Raw genomic sequence first — 19722 nt, 5'->3', positions numbered from 1 at the left:
ACAAAATTTTATTGTCCATACACAGGTATCTGGCCCTAGGGGCCTCACTTTTATCTTCTTAGCGCCTGGACCCATTTAGGTCCCGTCTAGCTCTGGTCTAGAGCAAAGGGCCTAGGATATCCCACCCTTGGCCAAATTGTGACTTCCTTGGCCAGCACCTCCTTATGCATTCATCTTGTTATTAGGGCTCCCACTTTCATCCAGCATCCTTCTCCAACTTGGCTACTCTGGACCTGGTGCTCACAGGCACAAGCCCTACAGATGCTGCCCCAGGCCTCTGCCCAGGTGTCAGGAAGAGCATGGGCTCAGGTCAGTCTGTGCTAAGGTCCTGCTTGGGATGCAGGAAGATGCAGCAGTTAGGCATGTGCGGTCAGGTCCCTTGGCTCCCATTCTGCCCTCTCAGCGGCTGATCTTCTGTTTGCTAAGGCGTAAACTGAGTATGGATTCCTGAGCCTGTAAACCAAGACATCATTTTGTTAATTCTCCCCCACCCCCCAGCCTGATATAAGTGACTCTTCCTCTCCTTGCCTCCAATTTCAACAGCTGTCATCCAGGTTTTCTAGGGAAATTCTTTATAGTAGAACTCTATCTGCCTACTATCTTTACTGAGCTTGGGAGGCTAGGCTGTGGACATTCACATGACTCCACATCTTTCTAGCCCAAAGACTGAGAAACAAACAAAATCCTAGGGTTAGGGAGATAACTCAGCGATGGAGCCCTAGGCCTGCATGCATAGATTTCAGGTTTGATCTCTGACCACTGCATATAGCAGAACTGAGCAGTACTCATCTCTCATAAAAATAAAAATTATTTTGAGGGTTGAATGGTGGTGCACTTGGTCGAGCACACATGTTACAATGCCCAAAAAAGCCCCTGGTCCCTACCTGCAGGGGGAAAGCTTCTCAAGTAATGAAGCAGCGCTGCAGGTATCTCTCCTTTTCCCTCCCTATCTCCCCCTGCCCTCTTGATTTCTGGCTGTCTCTATCCAATAAAGATAAATTTTTTAAAATAAATAGTTATTTCAAAAAATAATCTTTTAAAGAAATGAAGCTAAATCATGTGGTTGGGTGTCCTTTTTCTCCTCAACAGCTGGGCAGCCAGGGGTACCTCTGCTTGATTGCAGCCACTATAAAATGTGCCAAGTGTGTGAGGTCTCTGGAGAAGGAAGTAGTTGGGAGGGTGGGCCTGGTGGGAGAGGGCGGAGCCTCTGGGATCCAGCCAGATTGGCAGCGACTGCGAGTTTGAGTTGGAATCTGGAGGGTGGACGGGACGACTAAAGGGGGCAGAGACTAGGCTGGGTGGGGTGGAATGGTGGGGTGATCACTAATGGGGTCTGATCGAGAAGCGGCACCTTTTCTTTTTGCATGAGCGCAGTGAGCAAGTCTTGTTCTAAGGCCGCGTCCCGGAGGTCTATGGAGGACCTACTCTCTACTGGCAGCTTCTGTGAAAAGCTCCGGTGCAGCAGCTCTTCCTCCTGCTCCTTGTTGAAGCGAATGGAGCGCACCTCTTCCACTATACTGGGGGTAGAGGGGTGAGGGTGTTTCAAGGGTTGAGGGCAGGGAAGAGGTGGGGAAGAGAGGAGCAGAGGGAGGGGGGACTGCGGGGGAGATAGGAGGAACAATCCTCCCACCTCTTCTTAGGTGTCCATCCCCTTTGCCCTCCCCATAACCGAGCAGCCTTGGGATAGAGGAGGAACCAGGAGGTCTTGATTATAGCTCCCCTGCCAACTGGGACCCTCCTCGTACAAGTCACATAACTTCTTTGGGGCCCAGGGTCTATATTAAATACTGTGAATATTCTGGGGTTTTGTTCAACCCTGTCTTTGGGACTGGGAGGTACCCCCAGCAGCCCCCCTACTTGTTGAGCTCATCTCGGATAGCCTTGTACTGCATCAGGTTCTCCTGGATTGCCTCCAACACCAAGCAAAAGTCATCACAGGTGTCTTCTGAAAGGTTTGAGGGAACCCCCCCCATAAGTGGTTCCTGGGGATGGCCAGACTTCTCAGAACGGGCGACCAAACAGTGCACCAGCGGCAGCTCATTCTTCTGAGCCTCCTCTGCTTCGTCTTCCTGGTTGGGGGGAAGCACAGAGGGAAGGACAGCTCAGCCAGCAGCCTTCTTCTAGTCCTTCCTGCTTGACTGCAGGAATGCAAAGTCTCTAGATACCAGGGTTCTGGTGTCCCTCCTTCCAGCTTCAATGACAATTAGCCTCCTTATCTTGCTGTGGGAGTGCAATTTAAGATGCTCAAGTGCTACCTCTCTCCCCCTTGAAAATTCTCAACTCTTCATAAAACTTAGCCTCCCACCCCCATTTCACCCCTAATAAGACACCCCCTCAACAAAAATCTTAAGTGACTCAAGTCTCAGCCCCTTATCCTCAAATAGTAGAAAATACTCCAAACCCTGATCCCTTTGAAAATCTGACCCTTAAGGGCATACTAAATCACTAAAATGTATTGAGTTTTCAATATATGACAAGAATTGTCCATTTACTTTGTCATTCCCATCATAAACCTAGTGAGCTAAGTACTATTATTCCCATATTACTGAAGAAATTGAGCTTAGATTGGTCAAATGCCTTCAGATTACCTAGCTGCCACAGAAAGAAGACATCTAGGAAATCTGCACCCATCAGAAGCCCCAGTTGCTGAGCTAGCACCTGAGGGTGGAGACAGCTGCCCTCAGGGCTCAGGTTTAGCTTTCTCCAGGCCCTTGAGTGTGCAAACACACACACACACACACACACACACACGTACATAGAAGTTCAAGTCAGCACTTGCACTCTCTCCTTCCCATCCACTCACCTCATTGAAGGTTAGCTGAAGGTGCTGCCCATGTTCTCCTGTCTTCATCATGTTCTCCAGATTGGTAGTCACCACGACGACCAACAGGTTGATGCCAATGAAGGCACCAATGGTGATGAAGATGGCAAAGTAGATGGCACCCCCAATCTCCATGGAGTACTCCCTTACATCCATCCTGGAGATGGCAGGCAGGGGCGTCATTCCCCTGGCCATTCAAGCCTCCATTTTCTTATCTATGAGTTGCGTTGGAGGAATGATTTCTGGCCTTCCTGGGGTTCTGCTGACTTACTGCTGCTACTGTGCACATGTAATACCTGCTTTTTCTTTTCTTTCTTTTTTTTTTTTTTTTAATGAGAGTACTGCTCAGCTCTGGCTTATGGTGGTCCTGAAGGTCGAACCTGGAACTTTTGGTGCCTCAGATCTGAAAGTCTGTTGCATGAACTTCAGCCCAATGCCTCCTTCTAACTGTTCCAGCAGCTACTCTGAGCATCTATTGCACTGTCAGACAGTGGGCAGTCTTTAAGCCAGCTTCCAAAGTGAGGAGTTGTAGATTATAACCATCAAGTATAATAGTTTGGTTATACTCTTTACAAATTGTTTTCTTGTGATAAAAATCAATTCAAACTAGTTTTAAAATAATTAGGAGAAAAATGCACAGGAAAAAAAAATTCTATCCGCTATTAACTACATGCACATTTCTCATCTGTTTATCACACTGTGAGAAATTTCCATGAACAGGTCCAGGACTGTAAATGCAAGTATTTCAAGGGGGCACAGGCTTCATGTAGATCACAAACCCAGAGGCCCAGCCCCAGGAATCTACTTTCCCCATTTGAAACATCTGGGCATCCCCTTCCTTCTGGGGCCTCTTCACCCCAACCCCTGTAGTCCCATTCTTATGAGAACCTTACTCCCTCCCTCATTAGATTTTCACCATATAGGAGCCCCAGTCCCTGCCCTGTCCAGCTAGGCTGGGGTCTAGAAGTCCCAGGTTCACTCACTGAAAGTCATTGTAGATGTCCACCCAACCATCCTGGGTGATGCAGATGAAGAGGGTATACAGGGCAACCTGCAGGTTCTGGAAGTGTTCAGGCACGAATGCACCAAAGAGAGTGACTCCAAACACAGAGAACACCTGCCAGAGAGACCGAAGACCATCCTTACTTCACTCAAGGGCCTTGGAGACAGGAGGTGCAAATGCCATGCAAATGAACTCTGTCAAGGGAATCACAGGACTTCAGACCCACAGGCCTTTACTCCAGACATCCCATTACCCCTAATAGGCCAGAGACCCTGTCCAGGGATGGGGAGTAGCAGGGGATGAGGGGCACACTGACCAGCATGAAAGAGAGGATGAGGGCCATGATATTTGCCAGATCGGGCATCGACTGCAGGATGACACGGATGATCCGGGCCAAGGGCTCCACCGACATGCACACATGCACCAGACGAAGTACCCTACGGCAGAGCCTCTAAGGGTACCCCTTGGTCCTTCCCAGGCCCCTTCTTTTCACTGCCCACCCCTGCCCAGAAAGGAAGAATTTATCCCCAGATGGTAACCATTACCCCCATTGATTCCCCAGGGTCCAGACAGGTCCCTGTCATTTCTCCAGAGCTCCCAGCTCACCTGAGGGTGTAAGTGATACAGTGGTGATCGAGTTCAGGAATGAAGAGCCCCATGAATAAGACAGAGGTGATAATGAAGTTGAAGATGTTCCAGCCATCCTGAGAGGTGAGGAAACCCCCATCAGGTCTGTCAGACCCAACCTGTGGGTCATCCTAGATCTGCCCTCCCAACACACCAAGGGAGGGTCAATGTACCTTTCAGAGTGGGGTCAGTCATCTGCCATTTACTCTTGTCACTCACTCTGCTGTCCCCCCAAACATGCCGCACATGTGTCAGCAGCCAGGTATAAATTCAGAAACAGAGGGATAGCTTGTCCCTAAGCTAAGCATCCTCCTTGGCTGGGGCACTGCTGAAAATGATCTTGCCTACTTTAGTTGTTGTGTGACACACATTCATTTTCTTTTTGTTTTTTTAATTTCTTTATTGGGGGAATTAATGTTTTACATTCAACAGTAAATACAATAGTTTGTACATGCATAACATTTCCCAGTTTTCCATATAACAATACAACCCCCACTAGGTCCTCTGTCATCCTTCTTGGATCTGTATTCTCCCCACCCACCCACCCCAGAGTCTTTTACTTTGGTGCAATATACCAATTCCAGTTCAGGTTCTACTTGTGTTGTTTTGTTTTTTTTTCTGATCTTGTTTTTCAACTTCTGCCTGAGAGTGAGATCATCCCATATTCATCTTTCTATTTCTGACTTATTTCACTTAACATGAATTTTTCAAGGTTCATCCAAGATCAGCTGAAAATGGTAAAGTCACCATTTTTGATAGCTGAGTAGTATTCCATTGGGTATATATACCACAACTTGCTCAGCTACTCATCTGTTGTTGGACACCTGGGTTGCTTCCAGGTTTTGGCTATTATAATTGTGCTGCCAAGAACATATGTGTACATAGATCTTTTTGGATGGGTGTGTTGGGTTCCTTAGGCTATATCCCCAGGAGAGGAATTGCAGGATCATAGGGTAGGTCCATTTCTAGCCTTCTGAGAGTTCTCCAGACTGTTCTCCACAGAGGTTGGACCAACTGACATTTCCACCAGCACCGTAGGATGGTTCCTTTGACCCCACACCCTCTCCAGCATTTGCTGATGTTACCTTTTCTGATATATGACATTCTCACAGGAATGAAGTGATATCTCATTGTTGTCTTGATTTGCATTTCTCTGACAGTCAGAGACTCGGAACATTTTTTCATGTGTTTCTTGGCCTTCTGGATCTCTTCTGTGGTGAATATTCTGTCCATGTCCTCCCCCTATTTTTGGATGGGGTTATTTGTTGTTTTGTTGTTGAGATTTGCAAGTTCTTTATATATTCTGGTTATTAGCCTCTTGTCTGATGTATGGCATGTAAAGATTTTCTCCCATTCTGTGAGGGATCTCTTGGTTTGGGTAGTAGTTTCTTTAGCTGTGCAGAAGTTTTTAAATTTGATGTAGTCCCATAGGTTTATGCTTGTCTTAGTCTTCTTTGTAATTGGATTTGTTTCATTGAAGATGTCTTTAAAATTTATGCAGAAAAGAGCTCTGCCAATATTTTCCTCTAAGTATCTGATAGTTTGTGGACTAACATCCAAGTCCTTGATCCACCTGGAATTTATTTTTGTATTTGGTGAAATACAGTGGTTCAGTTTCATTCTTCTGCATGTTCCAACCCATTTTTTCCAACACCATTTGTTGAAAAGACTCTGTTTCCTCATTTAATAGTATGGACACCTTTGTCAAAGATTAGATGTCCATAGGTGTGGGGTCTTACTTCTGGGCTCTCAATTCTATTCTACTGGTCAGTGCATCTATTCATGTTCCAGTACCAAGCAGTTTTGATGACAATGGCCCTATAATACAATTTGAGATCTGGGAGTGTGATGCCTCTGGTTCTGTTCTTTCTTCTCAAGATTGTTTTGGCAATTCTAGGTCTTTCTGGTTCCAGCATTTTTTTGTCTATTTTTTTCTTTGTTTTTTTAAATTTAATTTTTATTTATTATTGGCTAGAGACAGAGAAATTGAGGTGGGAGGGAGAGAGAGGAGAGAAACATCTGTAGCTCTACTTCACTACTCGTGAAGCTTTCCCACTGCAGGTGGGGACCAGAGACTTGAACCCAGGTCTTTGCACATTGTAATATGTATGCTTAACCAGGTGCACCTACACCTGCCTCCCACACACTCATTTTTCAAGGAATACTATCTCTGTAGTTAGTTACAGCAACAGGGATATTTTGCAAATCCTTTTTGTCCTGTCCTGTAAGTTACAAACTCATATAAGGAAGGGGATGGATGAGTGAAAAGGTCAAGTGCAACAACTAAAAAGAGGGAATTTGCTATATGAACTAGCAAAAGATGTTTTTGTCTTTTTTTTAAATATTTATTTTATTTATTTATTCCTTTTTGTTGCCCTTGTTGTTTTATTGTTGTAGTTATTATTGTTGTTGTTGGATAGGAAAGAGAGAAATGGAGAGAGGAGGGGAAGACAGAGAGGAGGACAGAAAGATAGACACCTGCAGACCTGCTTCACCACCTGTGAAGCGACTCCCCTGCAGGTGGGGAGCCGGGGTTCGAACCGGGATCCTTATGCCGGTCCTTGTGCTTTGCGCCACCTGCGCTTAACCCGCTGTGCTACAGCCCGACTCCCCGATGTTTTTGTCTTTTAAGAAAGATATACTTAGGGGCTAGTTGGTAGCACACATGGCTGAGTATGGCTGAGTACATATATTACAGTGTACAAGGACCTGGGTTCAAGTTCCTGGTCCCCACTTGAAGGGGAGAAGCTTCACAAGTGGTGAAGCAGGGCTGCAGGTGTCTCTCTTTCTCCCTCCCTCTTTATATCCCCTTCCATCTCAGTTTCTCTTAGTTTCTATTAAATAAATGAACAAATAAATAAAATAAATATTTTATTTTTTAAAATATTTATTTATTTATTCATTTTCCCTTTTTGCTGCCCTTCTTGTTTTATTGTTGTAGTTATTATTGTTGTTATTGATGTCGTCGTTGTTGGATAGGACAGAGAGAAATGGAGAGAGGAGGGGAAGACAGAGAGGAGGAGAGAAAGATAGACACCTGCAGACCTGCTTCACTGCCTGTGAAGCGACTCCCCTGCAGGTGGGGAGCCGGGGGCTCAAACCGGGATCCTTATGCTGGCCCTTGTGCTTCACGCCACGTGCACTTAACCCGCTGCGCTACCACCTGACTCCCAACATTTTATTTTTTAAAAGATTTAATTATTTAATTTACTAGAAAGAGACCAAAGCATCATTCTAGCATATGAAGTGCCAGGAATCAAATTCAGGACCTTACACATACAAGTCCTGATCTCTACCCTCTAGGTTGGTTGGTTTGTCATTTATGGGGTTTCACTGCTCCAGGTAGAATTCTTTTTTTTTTTTTCCCTCCAGGGTTATTGCTGGGCTCGGTGCCTGCACCATGAATCCACCGCTCCTGGAGGCCATTTTCCCCCCTTTTTGTTGCCCTAGTTGTTGCAGCCTCGTTGCGGTTATTATTGCCATTGTTGACGTTGCTTTGTTGTTGGATCAGACAGAGAGAAATGGAGAGAGATGGGGAAGACAGAGAGAGAGGAGGAGAGAAAGATAGACACCTGCAGACCTGCTTCACCGCCTGTGAAGTGACTCCACTGCAGGTGGGGAGCCGGGGGCTGGAACCGAGATCCTTACGCCGGACCCTGCGCTTTGCGCCACGTGCGCTTAACCCACTCCGCCACCACCCGACTCCGGGTAGAATTCTTTTTACCAGAACATTACTCTGTCTTGTGGTGCAGGGGATCAGATCTAGGACTTTGGAGCCTCCTGCATGAGTCTCTCTGTATTACCATTACACTTTCTCCCCTGTCCTCAGATAGTTTTTTATTTTAGGGAGGGAGAGGGAGAGAGAGAGAGAGAGAGAGAGAGAACAGCACAAGAGCTTCCTCCAGTGCAATGTGGGCCAGGCTTAAACCTGGGAATCTCTAACTTCTGTGCTGCCTTCACAGTCATACCTTTTGACCTGGGATCCTACTTCTGAAAATTTGGTCTAGCACCTGTACAGGACTTGAATTTATAAAGTCCTGGGTTCTGTCCTTAATACTGCATATGCCAGAGCATTACCCCCACCTCACACCTCTCTCTCAGTAAAAAAAAAACAAACATAAAGTAAAATAAAAATCTTATTCAGTGCCAGAGTTATGATCTGGTTCTCTGTCATAAATAAATATTTTTAAAATAAATATATACCTCCCGACTCCCAGGGAGTCGGGAGGTAGCGCAGTGGGTTAAGCACAAGGACCCGTGAAGGATCCTGATTCAAGCCCCCAGCTGTCCACCTGCAGGGGAGTCGCTTCACAAGTAGTGAAGCAGGTCTACAGGTGTCTATCTTTCTCTCCCCCTCTGTCTTTCCCTCCTCTCTCCAGTTCTCTCTATCCTATCCAATAATGACAACAACAATAATAACTACAACAATAAAACAACAAGAGCAACAAAAGGGAATAAATAAATAGTAAAAAAAAAAAAATCTGACCAAGAGAAGCTTTGGTACAAGTACAAAATAACATGTGTATAATGTCGAAAACAGTTAAAGTATCTAGCAAGTGGATTGTGGTTCAACAACTCCTTGTAGATGCATGAACAAAAGCAGAGAAATTAATATTATCAGTTCTTGCCTTTATGCATTTATCAGGGTTTGGTGTGGCTGAAATACTAAGAGTAAGGTCAAGGTTGCAAAAGTAAGCAAGGGTGATTCTTACCTGTAAGGGACATTTGGCAAAACCTGGCAACATTCTTAGTTGTTACAAGGGAAAGGTATAACTAGAGTTTCTAACAGCATCTAGTGGAGAGAAGCCTAGAATACTGTTAAATATCCTACAATATACAGGAGAGTCCACAACAAAGAATTATTCAGGCCAGATTATAATAGATCCAGGCTCAGAAAGTCTAGTTTAGAGGATAAGCAGAGAGCTGGGAAGAACACAAGAGTCTCAGATTTGTTTCATTTGCTTTGCATTAATGAGACTCTAGTGTTTAACCTTTAAAATACAAGTATTCCTGTAACTCAGTAGGTGGTATAGCAAGTAGACTTGCAGGAGTGAGAACTTGAGTTCAATTCCTAACACTGCATGTGGCAGACAAATGGTCTGGTCTTTCTCTCTTGCTTTTTCTCATTGATAAGTAAAACTTAAAAAAATATATATATACAAGTATTTCGAACTGCTACTCAAAGAAGTTTCAGGAAAATACTAAAGAGAAAATGCTTCCTCTTAAGGAACAGGTGTCTGATTGCATCCTAGAGCTACTTCTGATAAAGAGGAGTACTGGCATACAAACATAGTATTGGCCCATCTCTTAAGTACAGAGACATGTAGTATGCATCATCATATTCCTTTTTTTTTTCCTCTAGGGTTATCACTGGAGCTTGGTGCCAGCACTACAAATCCACTGCTCCTGATAGTCATTTTTCCCTCTCTATTTTATTGGCTAGGATGGAGAGAAACCGAGATAGGAGGGGAAGATAGAAAAGGAGAGAGAAAGATAGACAGGTGGGAAGTCAGGGGCTCAAACCCAGATCCTTGCACAGGTTCTTATGCTTAGTATCATATGCATCTAAACAGGTGCACCACTGCCTGGACAGAGATGAGGGTAAGGGAGAGGGAAAGGGAGGGGGAGGGGGAAGGGAGAAAAGGAATGGGGAGGGGGAGGGGATGGAGAGAGGGAGAGGGAGAGAGAGAGGGAGAGACAGAGGGAGATCGAGATCACAGCACACCAAAAGCTTTCTTCAATATATCAGGGGCTGGATTTGAACCTGGGTCTTGCACTTGGCAAAGCAGTGCACTATCCAAGTGAACTATTTTTCCAGGTCTATTAATAAACATTCTTACAAGGTGCTATGTGTGTAAAGCAGTGTTTTTAAAAAAAATTTTATTATCTTTATTTATTGGATAGAAACAGCCAGAAATTGAGAGGAAAGGGAGTGATAGAGAAAGAAAGAGACAGACACCTGCAGCCCTGCCTCACCACTTGTGAAGCTTTCCCCCTGCATGTGGGAACCAGGGGCTCGAACTTGGGTTCTTTTGCACAGTGATATGTGCGCTCAACCACGTGCCCCACCACCCGGCCCCACAAAACAGTTTTTAAGACATAACAGGTTTCAGAAAACTTGTTCTGGACTTTATTATCTGTGTTCTAATTTCTAATTGACTATCCTGGTAATGATGGGGAAATACTTCCTTTTAATGAAAAGTGTCAACATGTGGTAGCATTTAAAGAAAAAAAAATTTTTATGAGAGAGAGAGAGAATGATCAGAGTACCGCTCTGCCCATATATGGTATCAGGGATAGAACATGGGACTTCATACATGGATGAAATGCACTCTACCTACTAACCCACCTTTCCAGTAAACAAAAGTTTTTTTCAAAAGATCTTTCCTTGCACATGACCAAAGGCAGAATTAATTCCTGGATTTCAGAGACTTGTTGAGTCTAGAAGTTTTATTCAAACAAAGTTTATGTTTTTGCCTCACGTAATGTAACTTTTTTAATGTTTACTTATTTATTAGAGTGTGTTTGTGAGAGAGAGCACACACTAGAGGGTCAGTCTGTCATACGCAGTATGAAAATTATTATTTTTTGGGGGGTCGGGCGGTGGCGCAGTGGGTTAAGCGCATGTGGCGCAAAGCACAAGGACCGGCGTAAGGATCCCAGTTCGAGCCCCCGGCTTCCCACCTGCAGGGGAGTCGCTTCACAGGCGGTGAAGCAGGTCTGCAGGTGTCTATCTTTCTCTCCCCCTCTCTGTCTTCCCCTCCTCTCTCCATTTCTCTCTGTCCTATCCAACAATGAAGAGTGTCAACAATGGCAATAATAAAACCACAACGAGGCTACAACAAAAGGGGGAAAAAATGGCCTCCAGGAGCGGTGGATTCATGGTGCAGGCACCGAGCCCAGCAATAACCCTGGAGGGAAAAGGAAAAAAAAAAAAAGAAAGAAAATTATTATTTTTTTAATTATCTTTATTTGCTGGGTAGAGTCAGAAATTGAGAGGAGAGGAGAGGAGAAGAGAGAGAGAGAGACCTATAGCACTGCTTCACCACTTGCAAAGCTTTTCCCCTGCAGGTGAGGACTGGGGGCTCAAACATAGATCCTTGCAAACTGTAACATGTGCACTCAACCAGGTGTGCCAACACCCAGCCTCGAGAATTATTTTTAAATTAATTCCTTTTTATTTTTTACCACAGCACTACTCAGCTCTGGCTAATGTAACTTTCTAACAAAATAGTAATAATAATAATAAAATGGTTTACTTCCTTATGAGAGAAAGAATCATATCACTTTGGTATATGTGACGCCAGGGGTCAAACTTGGGACCTCATGCTTGAGAGCCCAATACCTTATCTACTATGCTGCCTCCCAGGTTGCTATTTGATTTAACTTTAAGGCCCCTTCTCACTCAAGACAGTTCTTTGGTACTCTCTAAAGCAGGTGTCAGCAGCCTTTTTAAAATCTTTTTTCTTTTTGTAAGTAAAACCCTTAGGCCAAGAATAGTTTTTATACTTTTTAATTATTATTATTTATTTTCCCTTTTGTTACCCTTGTTGTTTTTTTTTTTTTCCCTCCTCCAGGGTTATTGCTGGGCTCGGTGCCTGCACCATGAATCCACCGCTCCTGGAGGCCATTTTTTTCCCCCTTTTGTTGCCCTTGTTGTAGCTCCGTTGTGGTTATTATTATTGCCCTTGTTGACGCAATTCGTTGTTGGATAGGACAGAGAGAAATGGAGAGAGGAGGGGAAGACAGAGAAGGGGAGAGAAAGATAGATACCTGCAGACCTGCTTCACCGCCTGTGAAGCGACTCCCCTGCAGGTGGGGAGCCGGGGGCTCGAACCGGGATCCTTACGCCGGTCCCTGCGCTTTGCGCCACATGTGCTTAACCCACTGCGCCACCGCCCGACCCCCTACCCTTGTTTTTTTATACTTTTTATTATTATTATTTATTTTCCCTTTTGTTACCCTTAGTTTTTTTATACTTTTTATTATTATTATTTATTTTCCCTTTTGTTACCCTTGTCTTTTTATTGTTATAATTATTGTTGTTGTTGTTATTGATGTCGTCATAGTTAGATAGGAGAGAGGAGAGGAAGCCAGAGAGGGGGAGAGAAAGACACCTGCAGACCTACTTCACCACCTGTGAAGCGACTCCCCTGCAGGTGGGGAGCTAGGGGCTTGAACTGGGATCCTTAAGCCGGTCCTTGCGCTTCGCACCACATGCGTTTAACCCGCTGCACTACCACTCGACTTACAGTTTTTATATTTTTAAATGGTTGGTGAGAAAACAAAATAAACAGTAATACTCTGTGACATGTGGAAATTGTATGACATTCTAATTCCATTGTTCATGAATAAAGTCTGTTTGGAACATAGCCATGCTCAGTCATCTATATTAAGTGCTATCATACATACTCTCTGTGCCCACCTGTGCTGCCAAACAGAGGTGAATGTATACAAGAGAGATTCTATGGTCCACAAAGCTTAAAATATTTACCTGACCCTTTACAGAAAAAAGTTTAAGTTAAAAAAAAAAACCTTACTTGTACTCTAGAGCTCTGTAAATTATGATAATAATCTCAATCCTGTTTTTTTGTTTGTTTTTACTACAGCACTGCTAAGCTCTGGCTTATGGTGGTGCAGGGGATTGAACCTGAGACTTTGAAGCATCAGGCATGAGATCAATCTTATTTCTTAGATAAGGAAATTAAGGCTTTCTCAAGATCACAGAACTGGGGATGACTGGAGTTGATATGAACCCTGGGAAGATGTACAAGCTATTTTCTGCTACATCACAGGCATCTCAAATAGCCAGGCTATCTCTTTACACAAATCTATTTTCATGTACATGTGCATATGCACACGCGCGCGTGCACACACACACACACACACACATTAATATGCAGAGTCATGAATAAGGGGTTATGTTGAGACCAGAAGGGATAAAATCCCTAAAGTAACTTGGGGGTGAAGGAAGAGGACCCAGGATCTCACCTTCCAGAAAATCCAGAAGCCATTTAAAAAGCCAAGAAGAAGCTCACAGGTAAGGATGGTCAGCACAATGTCATCTATGGTAGAGAACAACTCATAGTGTTGCTACATGGAAAACAGAAAAAGAGAAAGGCAAAGGTCAGTGGAACAAAACCTTGACAAGGTCCAGGAGAGGGTGTCTGGGGAGAAAAAGCCCACGTTGCTGCTGTTCTTCATCCTCAGCATCTCTGTAACTCCCTTAAAGGACACTTGTCATGTACATGACGGACACTGAGCTAAGACTACACATACATCATTTCATGTCATTACCATCATCCCACAAGATCACTTTTACTTTTTTTTTTCTTTATTGGATAGAGATAGCCAGAAGTCGAGAGGAAGGGGGAGACAGAGAGGGAAAGAGACAGAGAGACACATGCAGCACTACTTCACCACTTGCAAGGTTTTCCCCCTGCAGGTGGGGATCGGGGGCTTGAACCCGGGTCCTTGAACATTGCAACATGCGCTCTCAACCAGGTGTGCCACCACCCAGCCCCAAGATTGGTTTTACTTCCATCTTATAAACAAAGAATCAAGAGAAGTGCTCAAGACCAAACAGACTGAGTGTTGTCTGAGAGCAAATCTGCATTCCTTACCTTCAGTGGAGTGAGACTGGAAAAGAGAGGGAAGGGAGAAACACAAAAAGCTTTGGGAATAAGAGGAAAAGCCCTGGCCCCTGAGATGGAGGGTACTAAGCCCCATCCTTCCTTCTTGGGTTACCCTAGTCACTCCTGCTGCTTCAACTCCTCAAATCCCCAGGCCAGGCCTGATCATACTCCCAGGTGTCACCCCATTCATGGGTGCAGGACATGTTCATTGGGTAGATCAATTGCTGGATGGATAAAATTTATTATTGGATTCAGTTCCAAACCCATTTTCACCCAATCGAGAGTCTACGCCCTCATCTCCCATTAATCTGTGACCCTACTGAACTTGGCAACCCCATAAACAGCTCCCATTCCCTAACTCCATCCTACCAGCCACAAAGTCTCGTTGACTCTTTCCTTTAGCCACGTTCAAGATCAAAAGACCCTAGGCTACAAGGCTCACTGCTACAAGTGGAGACTCCCTTGCTACCATTCTCATCTGCTGATCAATGCAAGGCCGGGCAGAGCTTCTTCAACCCAGAAGGTTGAAGGTTAAGTTTTATGGATGTTAGGACTATTTCAATTTATGAAAGGGCTGTTATGGGCCATATCTGTCTGCCTTTTAAGGCACAACTTTCTTCCCCCTCATCTGTCTTCATTTAAACTTTTTGGCCACTGGAAGCAATAAGCCCTCTTCACTATTCATTGAAAGTTCTTTATAAATAGTTCTCCTGGCAGCCTTGTAGGTACCATAGTGGTTAGTATTCTGGACTTCTAAGCATGGGGTATTGAGCTCAATTCTTGGCATCACTAATGCCAGAGTGATGGTTTGTTGTCTTCTTTCTCTCTCCTTCTTATTAATAAATAGTCCTCCTATCTTCTCTAATTCATGGCATATTTACCTAGCTCTGGGTTGCTTTCTCTATCTGTAAGCCTTCTTGGCTTACAGGATAAAGTTCAAAATCAATGTGTCATTCACAAACCTTTAGGATTTGACCTTCATGGACAAGTAGCCTAAACCAGTGTTTTACATACTTTTTATAGAGGACCCATAGTAAGAAATATATTTCACATTTTATAACATATTTTGTTTCTTTTTTTTAAACATTTATTCCCTTTTGTTGCCCTTGTTGTTTTATTGTTGTAGTTATTATTGTTGTTGTCGTTGTTGGATAGGACAGAGAGAAATGGAGAGAGGAGGGGAAGACAGAAAGAAGGAGAGAAAGATAGACACCTGCAGATCTGCTTCACCACTAGTGAAGCGACTCCCCTGCAGGTGGGGAGCCGGGGGCTTGAACCGGGATCCTTATGCTGGTCCCTGCAATTTGGGCCACGTGCGCTTAACCCACTGCGCTACCACCCGACTCCCAATATTTTGTTTCTTATGTCTTTCTCTCTCTCTCTCTCTCTCTCTCTCTCTCTCTCTCTCTCACACACACACACACACACACACACACAAATAAAATACTTGCATTGCATTCCTTTTTCATTTTTTTATAAAAATACTAGTATTTGCACTTTGATAATCCCCCGGTGGGTTGTAATTTGCCCTCCTGTCTGCTCATTCAACAAACCTCAGCAATTGGGTTTCTGCCTCCACTACAACAGAGGCAACTCTCACTTAAGGTCACAAAAGCTAAATCTTATGTTACAAGAGCTAAATGTAGCTCAAGGTCACAAGAGCTTGAACGAAATGGTCTCCATGACCCCTTGCCTTCTAGCCACCTCTGACCCTGTACCTCTCCTCTTGGCAGTCCATCCACCGGGATTTTCTTCCATATCTCTTCCTCTATTTTCTGTTCTAATCCTGGAGGATCTATGCAGAGCTATGTCTTGACCCTTCTCCCTTCTTTATCCACACTCTCCCCACTCAACTTCACCTATCCCTTTAGCTTTGGCAACCACTTACCTAGATACTAATGGCTCACACTGCCATCTCCATCCTAGAGATCTCTGCAGCGTTTCAGTTGATTCCTAACCACTCACAGGTATGGGTGTGAATACTACACAGACACAGCAAACATTAACTAGTTCATGCTGACCTCAGCATTCACACCAAACCTTCTTCTCTTCCTCTTAATCTTCCTATGCCCCCCCCCCTGCAAAGCACCATCTCTACCAAGCTCCTCAAGTCAGAAACATAACTGCTATTCTCCCTGTTTGCATCTGTATGAGATAATGATGTGTGTTAAACAGGGTGCTCACTAATTGCTTTCTATATGTGTGAGGACTTGGGTCCAATTCTCAGCAAAAGAGAGAGAGAAAGTGGGAGGGAGAGAGCAAGCTGGGTAGTGGTGTATCTGACTGAGTACACATTTATAGTATGTAAGGACCCTGGTTCAAGCCTCTGGTCCCCACCTCAGCAGGAAAGCTTTGTGAGCAGTGAAGCAGTGCTTCAGGTATCTGTCTTTCTCTCTTCTTCTCTTCCCTTCCCTCTCAATTTCTCTGTCTTTATCCAGTAAATAAATAAAATGTTCAAAACTAAGCCAAATCAAAATAAAAAAGCAAGAATTTCTCTGGATTTGACTCCATGAAGCCTAGAGAGCTTCAAATGGCTGTGATTTCTTTTCACCCATGGTCCTGGTCTGAGTTCTATCATCTTTAGTTGTAATATCTGAATATCCTACATGGGCCATCTTTCCTTCATTTTCTTTAAAGATGTATTTAAAGTCAGAAAGAGGAGGACAAATACAAGATGATCTCTTTCATAGATGGTACTTAAGAGATATAGCAAGGTGGTACAGGAGGTGGTGCAGTGGATAAAGCATTGGACTCTCAACCATGAGGTCCCAAGTTCAATTCCTGGCAGCACATGTACCAGAGTGATATCTGGTTCCTTTCTATCTCTCCTATCTTTCTCATGAATAAATAAATATATTTTTTGAAAAAGAGAGATAAAGCAAGGGACAATGTGTAAAAAAACATTAATAAACTACAATCCAGATCCAAGGACACAAGAGGAGCAGGCGAGAGGACTGAGGGTTTTGTGGGTCTAGTGCCCTATGACAGAGGGTAATGATAAGTTGGTGGAGGGTGTATGTATTTATGTGTGTACTAACACCTATTTGAGTAGATGTTGAACTGTACCCTGGTGACAACAAGTCTTATAAGCCAGCATTTCCCCCCAAAAAATGGTTTTTTAGAAAGATTTATTTGATTTAGTGATTATGGAAGCAGCTCAATTGGTAGAGCTCAGAACCTTCATACCTGAGCCTGCTGGCTGGAGCTCCAACATTGCACAGACCAGGGCGGTACCCTGTCTTCTCCATATGACCCCCCGCCTCCCACCTTCCTTTTAAACTCTGTCTACCTATATGAAAGAAATAGAAATAAATATTGAAAAAATTACAAATGTGAGAGAAAGAGAACCAGAGGACTACTTTAGCATGTAGAGAGTACCTGGCATTGAATTTGAGACCTTATGTATGCAAGCCTTCCTCTCTATTATTGTGTCATCTCAGTTTGGGAAGTCACTGTCTTCCTAAATTCTTGCCCTTCCTTTCCACAGTCTATACGAAGATAAGTCAATTTTCTATAACGCATGCCTGTTCATGTCACTTCCTTGCTTTAAGCCCATTCAATACTTTCAAATGACAAGATAAAGGCTATCCTCCTTAATAGAGAGACCCTACATGACATGACCATTAGCCAACTCTCTGAGCTCCTCAGCAAACACACTGGACATCTATATTGATTTTAAATAGCACAATGTGTGCATGTGTGCACAGCACACGCCTTGTAAGAAATTAGAGCATCAAGGGCAAGAACAAAGTCATACTGGACTTTAAACTGGAGACACATAACTCACTTATACTTCTACTATAACACTCTTCCCCAACTTCTCTGCCTGGAAACTCCTACTCAGTTTTACTCTCAGTTTGTATCCCTTTCTCCAGGAAACCTTCCCTGACCCATTCCTATCCTCCACTGCCCTCCACCAGAATAGGCTTGGTGTCTTCTTTGGGGTCTCATGCACTCTGTGTAAACCTAGGCATTTGTAGTGACATGCTGATGATGTCTGAGAAGGAACTGGGTCTGGAAGCCAGGCAGTGGCACACCTGATTAAGTATTCACATTACAGTGCACAAGGACCCAGGTTCAATTCCCTGGTCCCCACCTGCAAGGGGAAAGGTTCACAAGTGGTAAAGTAGAGCTGCAGGTGTCTCTCTGTCTCTTTTCCTCTCTATCTCTCTTTTTCTCAATTTCTCTCTGTCTCAATACAATAATAAATAAATAATTTTTTTTTTTTTAAAAAGAACTTGGTCTGTTTGTTCATCCCTAGAACCATATCATGGAGCACAGTGCCTGGCATAAAGTCATTCTCTCATAGTGGCTATTGATTAAAATGGGATACCCTTCCCCACAAAGCATCCCTTTGCTTACCTCTGCTCACAGCATCATACCCTCCCTCAACAAATCCAGTGCATTCCTTAAAGCTGGGCCCCTCCACCATGAAGATTTCTAGGCCCTGAGCTCTAGATCCCTGGAAAATCAGAGTTGACAGGCTTTTGGAGAGCAACCAATCCAAACATCATGGACAGATGAGCTTGAAACCAAGGGAAGGAAGTACCTCACCCCAGCCCCTGGCTGCATGAGTGGAGGCAGAAAGTAGGCTGGTATCCCACCTGGTCGAGGACAGAGTTGGTGCGGAGTGCGATCGTGATGGCATTGATCACCAGTAGCACAGCCAGCAGCATATTAAAGGTTGGGTGTCGTAGCAGCTGCTTGACGTACATGCGAGTGATGAACTCCTCCATGTCCCAGGCATCCTGAGAAAGGGTGGGGGCCTTCCTTCAGGCAAGTATCACCTTAGGATGTTCACTCTCAATGATTGGGTATTGAGGGGATGGGGATGGGTGCTTTCATCTGAGGGAGTTGCCTGAGCGAATCATGGAATGGGGGCATCAGTGTAGAGTTCACTACTAGTCACTAGAAGTGAGTCACTGCTAGAGGTTCATGCAAAGGAAAAATCTGTTGGGGTCTCTGCTGATGAATGATTGTCATTATATTGAATTCCTGTGGGGTGGCTGAGAGGCAGTTACCAACATGTCATGGGAGTCACTACTTGGGGGGTGGGGTGTTTAGAGGCAGAGGGGCAGAGTAGTTTTGTGTGCCTGCTTCTTATGGGCACAGGTGGCTTAGGACTACTTCAGGAGTGAGTATGGCTGCAAGCCTCACCTTGTCCTTACCTTTTTATTCATGATGTCTCGGCGGTTGACTAGCACTTGCTCCTCTAGTCGCACGTAGGGCTCTTGAGCTGCCCTCTGTGAGGATGAGAAGGCCCGTCAATGTAGCCACTACTTTGCTGGGCCTTGTGTGACCCTCATGTGCCCCTATCACAGCCCTGGATGCCCAGATTGGGCAGTGGAGCTGGACAGGGACCACCTACCTTTACAGTCAAAGGTTTCACTGTGCTATTGTCAGTCCATTGCTGCCACCAGGGAGTATGATAATTCGCCATAGTTGCTCAGTCTTCTCCCACGGTTCAAAGAAACTTCATTCCAAGCAGTCTTGCTCCCTCTCGTGGTGAGATCACAGAGGCCTCTGTGACCCTCATCTGTCAGCATTCTACCAAGGAATTCCAACCCTGAGAGAAGTTCTTCCCACTGACCCTCCTCAGTTCCAGGGACATTAAGCAAGCCAGGGACATGAAGAGC

General features: G+C 44.4%; 1 protein-coding gene across 1 annotated transcript; it reads right to left on the bottom strand.

Moving 5' to 3' along the window:
• CATSPER4 (cation channel sperm associated 4) lies at window positions 1-19712 on the bottom strand. Its single transcript, XM_016187896.2, has 11 exons — window positions 19455-19712; window positions 19255-19329; window positions 18691-18834; window positions 13443-13544; window positions 4431-4528; window positions 4141-4261; window positions 3805-3938; window positions 2804-2978; window positions 1858-2069; window positions 1352-1517; window positions 1-453 (listed from the first exon to the last, which is right to left on the bottom strand). The coding sequence occupies exons 1-11, from the start codon at window positions 19524-19526 to the stop codon at window positions 400-402; spliced, it is 1353 nt and encodes a 450-aa protein (XP_016043382.1). The 5' UTR covers window positions 19527-19712; the 3' UTR covers window positions 1-399.
• Window positions 19713-19722: the final 10 nt, after the last annotated feature.

Source organism: Erinaceus europaeus, chromosome 13 (genome assembly GCF_950295315.1).
Source record: "Erinaceus europaeus chromosome 13, mEriEur2.1, whole genome shotgun sequence".
NCBI lineage: Eukaryota > Metazoa > Chordata > Mammalia > Eulipotyphla > Erinaceidae > Erinaceus > Erinaceus europaeus.
Note: the sequence above shows the minus strand (reverse complement) of the source record. Positions and strands in the feature narration are given on the sequence as shown.